This window comes from Tamandua tetradactyla, chromosome 24, assembly GCF_023851605.1.
Source record: "Tamandua tetradactyla isolate mTamTet1 chromosome 24, mTamTet1.pri, whole genome shotgun sequence".
In the NCBI taxonomy this organism is placed as follows: domain Eukaryota; kingdom Metazoa; phylum Chordata; class Mammalia; order Pilosa; family Myrmecophagidae; genus Tamandua; species Tamandua tetradactyla.
In genome coordinates this window covers 35,641,946-35,654,566 of record NC_135350.1, presented here as the reverse complement: position 1 = coordinate 35,654,566, position 12,621 = coordinate 35,641,946, and the positions used below count along the sequence as shown (strand labels likewise).

Below are 12,621 nucleotides of genomic sequence, written 5' to 3'. Positions count from 1 at the left end.
TTAGAATATTTCAAAATTGAACTTGAAATTTTCATTTTGTATTGTTATTAGTCAATGTAATACAAATGTGGAAATTGTATACACAGGACATTTATAATATCAAGTGACAGATCATTTGTGAATTAGTTGACAGTTCATGTTAACAGGAAGAACAGAATGTTACATTTCTGAAAGTTATTAAAATGAGTACATATTTATATTCATCAATAATAAGTATAATAGTATAATAGTAGACGCTAAGAGAAGAATTGACATTTAAAGTGTCCACATTATTTTCTGGTTTCAAGGGTATTAATGTACCCTTCAAGTTTCCTATTTACTTAGTGACAGCATTTGAGTGTCAAAGCCCTACACTATATACTATTCTCATTTTCAATTGTTTAGTTTTATAACTAAGCATTTTAAACATTGTTATAACAACATTTATAAACCATTCCCCTGATGCTTTTCTTTAAGTCAACCTGAGAAAAATTTGCTATTATTGTACAAAAAATATTTTCTTCTGTGTACATTATTTATTTTGAGAAGATCATCAACCATAACTTGCATGTCCTTCCTATGCACAGTTTTTTTTTTTAATAAGAGTAGCTTTATGTATTTATTTAATCTGATCAACAAGGACTTTTGGTAATTGTGAGTTTGGTGTTGATAGCCAGAGTTGGTTGGTAATTGTGAGTTCAGTGTTGATAGAGTTGGTACCAGGTGACTTCAGTCTGAGGTTGCATTAAAATTGGATTAAAAATAAATAAATAAATAAAAATTGGATTAAAACGAGGTCACCTATCTGCAACTTTAAGTGGTCAAGCTTCTTGATAAATCAACCCCAATTATTCACTTAAGTTTTGGATGTTCTGTTGAAGTTCTTAGGGTGATGAGGCTTATACAGAAAGAGCTAGCCAGTAGAGAATGCATTAAAGGACAGCTTTGTTATACCAAGGCCTGAGAGGGGACGAGTATGATGGAGGGGCCCAGGACTTAGGAAACCTAGGCTGCCATGAGGGTCCGTGGAGTGATTGGAGGGACAAGGGTACATATGGGTCCTGGCTCTTGCCTTTATATGATCCTTGCTACCCTATAGCTCCTGGCTATTGACAGTTTTAAACTATACATCTTGAAAAGCAGAAGCAGCAAGGACCCTTCAAGGAACTTAAGGGCAGCTCTTATCATCCAAACCACAGAGAGATGCAGGCCTTGCTAGTTGTGCTTGCATCCAGGGGAGGTCTAACTGAGGTGGTTGCTCAAAAGAGAAATTATTGACTAAGCTGGCAAGATGATGAGGCAACAAATACAATTTCTTTCATGCCTCTGCAGAGCCATCTCCTAGGACTCCTAGGAACAAGAAAAACTCCAGTCAGTCTTCTTCCATTTTTGTCCTGTTGGGTGGTGTCTTGTTCATTTAAACTTGGTGCCCTTCACCAACATCGTGTGCAGCCCGAAATGCTGAACTTTCATGGTGTTCACAATATTTTCCCATGTGCCTAAACTATATTTTACTCCATTCAGAAATCTGAACAAGAAGTATTACGTCTTGTCACATAGAATTTGATTTAGAACAGTTATTTTTATCTCTGTTTGTGCCTTCTTTTTCCTAAGGGTCAAAAGTTTAGTTAACCATAACAGAACCAGTTTCTGAGATTAGGAACACATTGCTACTTTATCATTCCTGGTTTCCTTCCCGACTAAACCTTTGTTCATTTTCTTCTGCTATACCTCCACTATGCATCTGCCCCATCAGTTCCATAGCCCCCTTCTCTGAAAAGAGTCTTGAATATTGCCGTTTTCAATAAATCAGTAAAAACTTCCTCCAACAACTCAGACTAATATTTCAGTAATTTTGTTTATTATAATTAAAATATGATGACGCCACTAGAAAATATTAGACTCCCCACCTATTGAGGTAGATTGGCTAAAATGTCTGAGGTGACTTGCTAAAAGATGGATTAATCTTTGGGGAAAACTTAGGCTTAGAAAGTACAAAGATTTAGGGTATTGAATGTTCATTTTTCACCAAGATTATTAGAAAAGCATTACAAAAATAGAATACTAACTCTTCAACCTTTATTATGGTCATAATGTATCAAAACAAAATAAAGTGTTGGTAGAAGAGAATATAGAAGAAAATCTTTGGGAACTCAGGAACAAGATTTCTTAGATGGATCACCAAAAGTACAAACCAGAAAAAAACAAACAAAAAGGAAAAAGAGGTTAGAAATTTTGGGATCTGCAGAAGACTGTTATAAAAATGAAAAGACAATTTTCTACAATTGGTAGAAAATATTGTAAAAAGCATGTGTGACAAAAATTCTTAAATAAACCACCCCATAAAAAAAGGAAAGTAGGTAAAATATTTGAACAGACACTTCCCATGGCAAAGTATACTAATTTTCAATTAGTACATGAGAAGATCATCCATATCACTAGTCCTCCATGTAAATGGAAATGAACACAACAAAAAGCTGTCATCGAAAACCTAACATTAAATAGATGCTGACAATACAAATGTGTGTGAGATACAAAGCAAGTAGAAGTCTCACATGTTGATAGCGGGAATGTGAAAGATGGCAATCTCTTTTAAAAACAACGTCAATTTCTGATAAAATCGACATGATACTGAACATAAACTTAACCGTAGGACCCTGAAATTTCACTGTTAATTAACAAAAAATAAATGAAAACACATGTCCACAAAGTGAGTTTGTACACAGATGTTCAGCCTGTCTTTATTCATAACAGGTACAAGCTGTAAGCAATGTAAAATCCATCAACAGGTGAGTGGATTAAAAAATGGTGATGTACAATGAAATACTATGCAACGGTAAAATTATTAGACTCCTGAAACATGCAAAACAGGACAGTGTGAGCTTCAAAATAATTTGTCGAGTAAAAGAAGACTGACCCCCAAATTTTATACTGTGTATCTCCACTTATATGAAATTTTAGATTGTAGTGGTGGAAAGCAGATCTATGTTGGCAGGGGTCAGTGATGGAAGACAGTAGATAGAAAAGGAGCATAAGGGAATATTATGAGATAAGGAAAATATTCTTTATCTTAATTTTGGTTTTGGTTCCATGTGTAGAGTCAAAACTCATCTAACTATAATCTTAAAATGCTGCATTTTCTTGTAGCTATATTATACTTTAACCAATTTGATTTAAAGAAAAAGAGAGATTGGAGGTGAAGGATTGGTTCACAAATTTAGAAGATAATATTGTAAAAATAGTAACAACAATAAAGTGACTAGTTTCTTCAAAATTAGATGAACAGAAAGAATGCTAAAGAACAATATGCATGAGAAGAGTATGCTTTCACCTCTATCTCATATGCCTCAAGTGCTAATACGTGCCTAGATTTTATTATTGAACTTAAAGAACACACTTAATGTTCAGCTCAATTTGGAGAAAAATAGAAGGAGAACGTAGCCTTCCTGAGATAGAAAGAGAAAGAAAGCAAGTCTGCCGTTTTGGTTGAAATAAGATCTTGAAAGTAGGAAAAATGTTGCAGTAATATTATTTAATCACTCTTATTGGAAAGAAGCAGATTTCTATTGCACTTAGAGCCAGAAAGCAAAGTTTTATATCACTTGTCAGAATTAGAGTAGTATTCTTATAAAATGCTGTGACAGTTATTTTCATGTGTCAACTTGGCTAAGTTATGGCATCTAAATGTTTGGTCAAGCAAGCCCTGACCTGATTGTAACTATAGTGGTATTTGGTCAATGGATTTAAATTAGTCAGTTGATTGAACAATCAACTACGAACAAACTATCAACTATGGCTGATTACATCTACAATGAACAAAGGAAATTGCTTTTAGCAATGAGAGGCATCTCTTCATCCTCTCAGTTGAAGGTCTGAAAATGAGAAGATTTCAGCAGTCTTAAAGGAGAATTAATCTACTTCAGCCAACCTACTTCTCCTGGAGAATTCAACATCACCTTCACTGGAGTTTCCAACTTGCAGTTTCTCCTGGAGAATCCAGCTTCACCTTTTTCGAAGTTTCCAATTTGTACCTGCTTTGAGGAACTTGTACTTGCCAATTCCCACAGTCCCAATGAGCCAATTCCTGTAATAAATCTCTCATCTCTCTGTATGTCTTCTGTTAGTTCTGTTTCTTTGGAGAACCTTGACTAAATATGCCTGTCAAGAACATCAATGCATTCCCCAACAGGTCAAAAAACCCAGGTGTGTTAACGTAAGAATTAAGATGATTCCTTCTCTGGACTTTTGTTGTTGTTGTTGTTGTACTGAAAAGCTCTTCTATTTTTCCATAGGATTAATTTCACATTATCGTGAACCAACAATTTCTGAAGTCTCTCAAATATATCAAAAGGGAATGAAACCACAATCATAACAAAATATTTTATAAAGAAAATTGTGGACAAACACACACTGTTAGCTTTTAAAAACCAAAAAAAACAAAAGATGTTCATATATACTATTTGTTTTTAAAAACATCAAATGTGACTTATGAAGTACTTTGGTAGTTTGCATCTGGATAAACAGTTATATTGGTATTGCTATTATTGTATGGAAGGGTAAATGAATTAATATATGAAGTATGACTAAGACAATGAATTTACAAACAGTTTGCTATAGCATTTAGCTAAAAAGAAACAAATTGCAGTTAGATAAATTACAGATCACTGAAAAGCAAATGAGAAAACAATTAGCTACAAATAAATATACTTTTATTCTTTTTCTATATATGCTTCTCAACTTGGATAATTAAATGCAGTTTATCAATTGATGTCATATAAGATTGATTTTTTTTAAACATTGTTCTCAAGATTTCCTAGTTGCAATAGAATTAAGGTGTCACAATATAAGATGGATTTGAAAGATAAGGCTACAGCAAAGATTTTTTTTTTAAGAATAGCATTCAAAGAATCAGTGTTTGATGATGTAAATTTTAGAGTTTGCTTTCTACAGCCCTTAGAATGACATATTTATATCTGGGAATTTGTGTTGACTTCAGCCTTAAAAGAAGTTTAAAATGAAGCTTGAATTTCTTACTTCTTCTTCTTATGGAAATTAAGAAATATTCCTCTACAAGAATATGACCATGCTTAATTTTCACAACTGAAAGTGCCTTTCTCCTTAATGTATGATTTTTGAAGGCAAGAAACTTTAATAAACTATGCTTAATATCAATTCTTCAGGCAAATATCAGATATTTCAAGTGTATAAATTGTGATCTGTCATTGGCTTAAATTCTCATGAGGCAGCCAATATTAGAGAAACAGCTCAAGTGACTTGTTTCCCAAAACATTTTTTCTGCTTTTCAAAACCTTCATTCAGCATTTCTTATATTAGAATCCTGCATTAAATTCATTCCCCAGGAAAGCTCTGTTTTTCCATTATACCACCCACATAATCAGATGGTAAAGGTCAGCAATTCAGAATATTTCCTGGTTTTAATCAGATAACTTGACCAAGAAGCCCTGGATAAAATTTAGGAATTAAAGTCACTCACAAATTCACTTCAATTATCTGATACATATGTTTTCCTACTTCCTTTAGTAGATTATTTTTCAGTTTTTACCCAATTTCCTGCATTAGGCTTATCAAATATAATACTGAATATTCTCCTAATGCAAAAAATGATAATTTTTTTCATGAAAGTTACTGAAATTCATATTGAAAGATGATAATTTGATTTTGCAGATAACTATTTATTTGTAAATAGGGAATGATTCACAATAAACAATAATTTAAGTTTTCTATAGATTCATTTCATTTAGTTGTATGCTTTTCCATTTTAAGAGAAATAATTGGATTCTAAATAAGGGTAATAAAAATGACTACAAAAATGTACCTCTTTAACTTAATTCTGTTTTCTTTGCAGAGTTCAGATATGAGCCCAGCAAGTAGCACCACTTCACTTCCTGTTAGTCCTCTTACTGAAGAGCCATTGCCTTTCGAGGTAAAAAATAAACAAAGAAAGCAAACAAGCAAAAGTGTCTATCTTGTGTTTAGAACAGTTAAATAGAAATTGTTATTTTACTAAAATACAACAGCAGTCTATGCATAGATGATGATGTGAACTGCTTTAATGTTTAAGGACCTGATTTCAAATATTAAAATCATTATTTTTTGTTCCACTGTCATTATAGTTCCTAAAAAGGGGTAAAAATTAAGAATGTAATTAATACTTTGTTAAGCACATTATTTGCTTTCCATGTAAGAGACAAAAGTTTTATTGTAATAGTTTGATGTAATGTCAACAAAGAGGTTTCAAATATTTTGTCTTCATTAATTAAGCTAACAAGTTTAGCATTAATCATAAAACCCCAATCTAGGGGTTAAATTTCTGTTAGCAATTCGAGGTCACCAATAATTAATTATGTAATCATTACAAAATGTCAGAATTCAAAAACTGAAATATGAAACCATTTGCCAAAAATAGTTATATACTATATATATATATACTAGTATATAACTAGTATGACTAGTAGACTTCGTCAATTTTTGAGACTATATATGTTAGAAATATGAAGAAGTCTTGTTTTGCCATTTAACATTCTATGTTTCCCTTTATGCCAAATCTTATAGATAAGCTACTTTATATTTGTATCCATATATTTAGATCAAGTTAGGATTATTATAAATAAAGGCATTTCTTAAGAGCATGGGAAAAAAAAACTTGGAAAGTTGGGATAGTGCACTTAATAAGTGCAATAATTTCAGTAGAGTTTGGTATAAAGACTGATGGATACCCCCTTTGAGATTCTGTATGGCTTCCATGATTTTTGTAATTTATCATACAGTTGGTAGTGCTGTGGATTTTCTCTTCTTTTTTATATGAAGCCTATAACTTATTCAGCTTCACATTGTTTATACCTAATACCATGACTGGCATGTATTTCCCTATTTCAATATTTGCTATATTGTTGAAATTAAAATCATAGGATGCTATAAATTCCAGTGAGAATGCTTAGTTGTCTAATTATAGATGATTCTTTGCTTAATGATAGGCAATAATAATTGTTAAAATCCCACTTCTATAACAGAGAATGGAGTTCTGATTGCATTATTTATTTAAAATATTTCAGTATTTCAAATATTGCCATTATTATGAAGCAGAAAGAAAAAATGGAATTGACGTTTCAAAATTTAGTAATATTGATATTTCCACCTCATGGAAAATGGGATACAATTTACAAAAATTGTTTAACAAGGCTTTAATTGAATAGGTCAGTAAATATTCTGTCTTTTTAATATACTGATAATGAATACATTCCTTGAAAATTAATGTAATTTTAAGAAAGGTAAAGTAAAGGTCATATATATTACAGAAAATTCTGACATAAAACTAATATGAATATAATTATTTTAGTTAGTTTCTCTGACTGGTACTAAAAGATTAACATTGTATATGTGTTAAGTGGTTTTACAAGCAATTATAACTTTAAAAATGCTCATAATATGTAATATTGGCTTTTGATAAACAACATAGTTATAGCACCTCATTTAATTTTAGGGAATATTAATATTATTTATATTTGCTTTAAGATTTTCTTTCAGATATGAAACTTCCCACTAGTTTTTTTGAAAGTGTCTAAAATTAAAGTTTGACATTATGAAATAAAGTTTCTGCATTATTATCAGTTTATAAATTTGCATTGTGTAAATGAGTCAGGGTACTTATTTGTCTTTATATAAACTCAAAATGTGTAGAAACCACTTTGCAACATACCTTAGCAAGAAGAGTATATTACACTTTCAAAATATTTTGAAAACTATTTAATACATAGCAGACATTTAAGTTTCCTTATAACCATACCCTGGCTTTACCTGATATTATAATTCATGTGTATCTAAATCTCTATTAAAATTATGATAGTTGAGCAACATGGTAACAAGAAAAAAAAGGTTATTTTCTTTTCTCCTTCCCCATGATTGTGGCATGGTCTTAAAATAATAGTTGATCTTAGACTAAGATCAAACCTCTCTAACTCTTTAGCTTTTCTTACTAGTACATAGTAGTTCTAAAACCCAACCTCTTCACATCCTCTCTGATATTAGAACATAACTGCTGAATGAAAAATATTGTCAGTTGCTTGAGGGATTTGATTGTTCCCTTTTTTCCCATGAAGTAATTAAGTTTCTAATAGTGAGGTCTTCTCTCTCTTTTCCTGATATATTTTGTAAGCACTCCTAGAATAAGAAGAGATATTATTTTGACTCAAGTGTTTATCAAGGTGAATACATTCCTTTGAACATTATCTTAGAATGACATTTGACTGAAATTGATCCTTATGGTAGCATTTTTTTTTTTTTTGAGGTGGGGAGTGCATGGTCCGGGAATCAAATCCAGGTCTCCCACATGGAAGCTGAGCATTCTACCACTGAACCACCCGTACACCCTCTTTGGGAGTATTTTAAATAAAAACAGAAGATATGTTATTCAAAAAAACATAACTGACAATTACTTTGCCACTGATATCTCTACCTTTATTCTCAACTTGAATATTAGATAAGTAATTGGCTATCTACAGGAATGTACCTCAATAAGATCTATCAAATAAATGTTGAAGAAAACTGGGTAGCATTCTGGAAAATCTCCCAAGGAGTCAACAGATGTAGGTTACACTTTGGAATTGCATATACTAAAGATGATAATGAAATCTTTTCAGTACCACTTTTCCCAGTGCTTTTCAACTTTATTAATATTGAAGCCCACCCTTCAAATTCATTTTTTTAAGGAAATAAAAACTGACCTGCCTTGAGAGATAATCCACACCCCACATACTATATCCACACAACATTTCAGCTCCTGCTCAGCACCTTGTGCTTATGATTTAAAAATCATCACTGTAATGTTTTATTTTGCTTACCTAGTGTTTCAAAAATGATAAAATCCACCCATGGTTCTCTTAAACAACTGGAAGATGTGGGAACCCTATGCCGTTATTTCCAAATAGTACCAGTGAACTAAGGATGAGGAGAGTTGTTTTATTTAAATGGGGCACAAGAACTCCAGTTCACGATAGTTATCAGCATTCCCTATCATATTCATGCCTAGGCGTAAAAGCAGCTGAGTTTGTTTCCCTACATGAGAGATGAAGTTATGCAATTTCTCAATCTGCCACTTATGCTATATTTAATAAACAACTTAGACTTTCAGGTCAGTCTTTTGCTCCTAAAAAGTTTCTAGGCTGCTAAGCCTTTCGAATTTTGCAGACACTTGCTATGGACATATATTTGGAAGTGAAAGGCAAATAAATAACCTCTGTTTTTTTAACAGAGTCTTTATATTACAAAAACTATATGCACATGTAGTCTGACACATCCTATAACATCTTTAGGGGATAAAGGATATTCACAAAGGTGGGAACAACATTTCATGAAATAAATATAATAGTCATAGAAGTTCAAGGTCTTAATCTAAGGGCGACTTCCAAGAAAAAAAGAGAATAGACTGCTTAACAGTTAATGATTTTTTTTTTTAGTGGTCTTCTATAGAATAACACTGAACAAAACAAATATTGTCAATTTTGAGGGCTCATTCTACCATTTCCTACCTTTTTCCTCTACCATTGTTTCGTATTTCTTTCAACCATGCAATCACTTCCAATCTAATCTGCTTCCTCTTTATATGTAAAATTCAGCCAGATGTTCCACACAAAAGATGTCTTGGAGCCACCAAATGTTACTGTTCTTTAGCAACATGACTCTTTTAATTCATTTGTATATACACAGTTCTTTTGCCTGACATGTATTTTCAACGCTAGGGCATTGAGTGTGCATGTGTTCCATCCTTGGCTTCAACCCAAACCTGTAACTAGCACTTGAATCTAAAGTTATCTAACTGGTCCTGACTCCTCCATAGTAGTACACTTCCTTTAGGGCCATTTTCTCTCTTTTTTTTTTTTGCTAGTCACGTCCCTCACACATTTTAAAATTTATTTGTACATCAGTGAATCATGATGGCTAGGTCTTAAGTTTAATCATCTTTCTTCAATTAGATACACCAGGAAAGGGCATTATCCAACCTCATCCTCTATATTATACAAATATTAAATGCAAATGAATGTGTAGCAGATTAGAATCTCAATCTCAGAGCTCAAATCTTTAAACATTTTTTCTTTAATGTAACCAATTCTTAACTCTAAGCCCTCAATTCAACAGGCAAGAAAGAAAGAAACTATAGTTTTTTGTTTTTTTTTTTTTTTTTCACTCTACATCAGAAGTGCACAAGGGGCTAAAGAATACCCTCTATTCACTAATATTCAGTCCAAACTGTTAAAGATAGAAACAGAATAACTCATTGCATTTCCTACACTGAGATCTGTGCTTCCCTGTGATATTTGGGTTTCAGGAATCTCTGATGGAGTTGGGGATCCCAGTAGCTAACATACAATGGAGCCATCCTCTTTGAGGTCTGGCCCCTCCCCAGGAACTGACATAGGAGTGCTGGGCTGATTTCTGGGTCTCCCCTGAGTGTGGAACCCAAACTTCCTGACTGCTTTCCCTCATCCCTAGAAATCACGTTTTAGTTTTGCTCTAGAGACTCTCTCTCTTCAAGTTTCCTTTGGAGATTCTCCCTCTCTCTTTGAACCAGCCAGGAAACTGGAAAATCTCTTCAATGTATTTTAAGAAATAGAAGTAAGGGAAGGAACTGTCTGAAGATCTTCTTCCCTGACACAAATCTCACTTCAAAAAGCACAGAGCCATCTTGTTAAAACAAGGGACAAGAAGGAGGAATTACAGTTAATATCTTAAAGAAATATGTGTTATCTTGCTACAGAAGGCTGGGATGTTAAGACAGAGAGGAACTCCACTTAACCATAGAGCCTGAACTCAAGACTTAGCAATAGGAGCTAAAATATATAGTTTGTTCCCAATATTATAAAATAAATAGTGCATAGGAAAAAATATTTCAGAAAATATATCACTATCAATCATCAAATATTTCTGTAGATCATACTTCTGTTTATTTTCCAAAATGAGTACGTATTTCTGTTTTAAGAATACTTATTTATGTATTTATTTATGTATTTATTTATTTATTTATTTATTTATTTATTTATTTATTTATTTATTTATCTAGGGCATGGCAGGCACTGAAAATCAAACCCGGCTCTCCAGCATGGCAGACAAGAACTCTGCCACTGCACCACCATTTCCCATCCAAGAATATTTGTTTTTAATAAAGCCATAGAGAGAGCTTAATCTGGGGATCAAATCCTAGTTCTGGTACTTCTAGCTGTGTGATCTTGAGCTGTTTATTTTTGCATCTCCATTTCTCCATCTATAAAATTGGAACAACAGTAATTATTCTCTCATTGGGTTCTCGGAAGGTGAAAAAAGTTAATAAATAGAAGTGTTTAGAATAGTGTTTAGCATCACACATAGTAAGCAACATATGTATATATATATATATATATATATATATATCCAAACTGTGATATACTATGGAAGATCACTCTCTATGTTTAAACCAAGAAAGTGTTATATATTATAAATAACACCATAAAATAGAAAACTTTTCATTCAGTCCTATACTTTATTTTCAAATATTGGAATAGAAATGTTTTAAACATAAATCCTTTCCTGTGATGAAGATTAGTATTTAATATTCATTCCCACAAGGATGATATTTATTTCATACTCTTGAGGATTTGGTTGAGCTCTTAGATTTCTCTTATGAAAAATAACTAATAGAAATTTCATTAATTATGAGGGAGAAGAAGTAAATATAATGAATTCATCCTGAGGGAGAACTGGTAAATACAATGAAGCATTACTTGGAAAAATAAATACATAATAGTTTCTGTCACAGTAAGCCACATATGCTATCATTTCTTCAGTAAGTTACCTGGTAACTTCTTAAGTGCAGATTCCACTAAAGAAACACTATTCAATCGCATTAGATTATGTTGCAGACAGGGTGGGCCCCTTATGAACAAAACAGTATTGCTATTTTATGGTTTTATTTGTTATAATGCAATTGTACCAAGTAATGTCAGTTTATTTTCAGTGAAAATACCATAATGGGAGTGAGCAAGTTTGGAGACTCCAAGAGAGAGGGGTCAAACTGTGGCATGGATCTCCACAATCTCTTCTATTGTGTAGCCTTCAAAGATTTAGAATATTTTGCTTGATTTTTGATTGTTGTTGCTTTGCATTTTTTGAGTTTAATGTTCTATTTTTGGAAGTCGACTTTCAGCAATCCCAGAAAGATCCCACTGTAGTATATGTTTTCCTTTCCTTGGCTAACCAAGCAAATACCATGCAATGGGCTGACTAAACAATGATAATTTGATGGCTCATGGTTTTGAGGTTAGGAAAGCATCCATATTAAGCCATCATCAAGACAATGCTTTGTCTCTGAAGACTGGGAAGTTCTGGGGCTGTCTGCTGGCCATCCTTGATCCTTAGCTTGTCACATGGCAAGTCAGAGGTGGCATCTCCTGGTGTCTTTCTTCTCTTCTGGGTTCCATTGATGTTCAGCTTCTGGCTGCTCCCTCTGTGGCTTTCTCTGTCTGAATTCATTCCTCTTACAAAGGAGTCCAGGAATAGGCTCAGGACCCATCCTGATGGAGGTGGGCCACACCTTAACTGGCTACCTCATCAAAAAGTCCTGCTTAAAATGGATTGACACCTAAAGAAGTGGAT

At 32.9% G+C, this 12,621-nt stretch overlaps 1 protein-coding gene across 5 annotated transcripts in view; it reads left to right on the top strand.

The window, feature by feature from the left end:
• Window positions 1–12,621, top strand: part of CCSER1 (coiled-coil serine rich protein 1) — a 1,450,145-nt gene that overhangs the window by 670,155 nt on the left and 767,369 nt on the right. For all 5 annotated transcript variants that reach the window (XM_077142860.1, XM_077142859.1, XM_077142861.1 and 2 more), the window contains one exon: window positions 5,846–5,923. In XM_077142860.1, coding sequence (XP_076998975.1) covers window positions 5,846–5,923 — 78 coding nt within the window. The remainder of the gene's footprint in view (window positions 1–5,845; window positions 5,924–12,621) is intronic.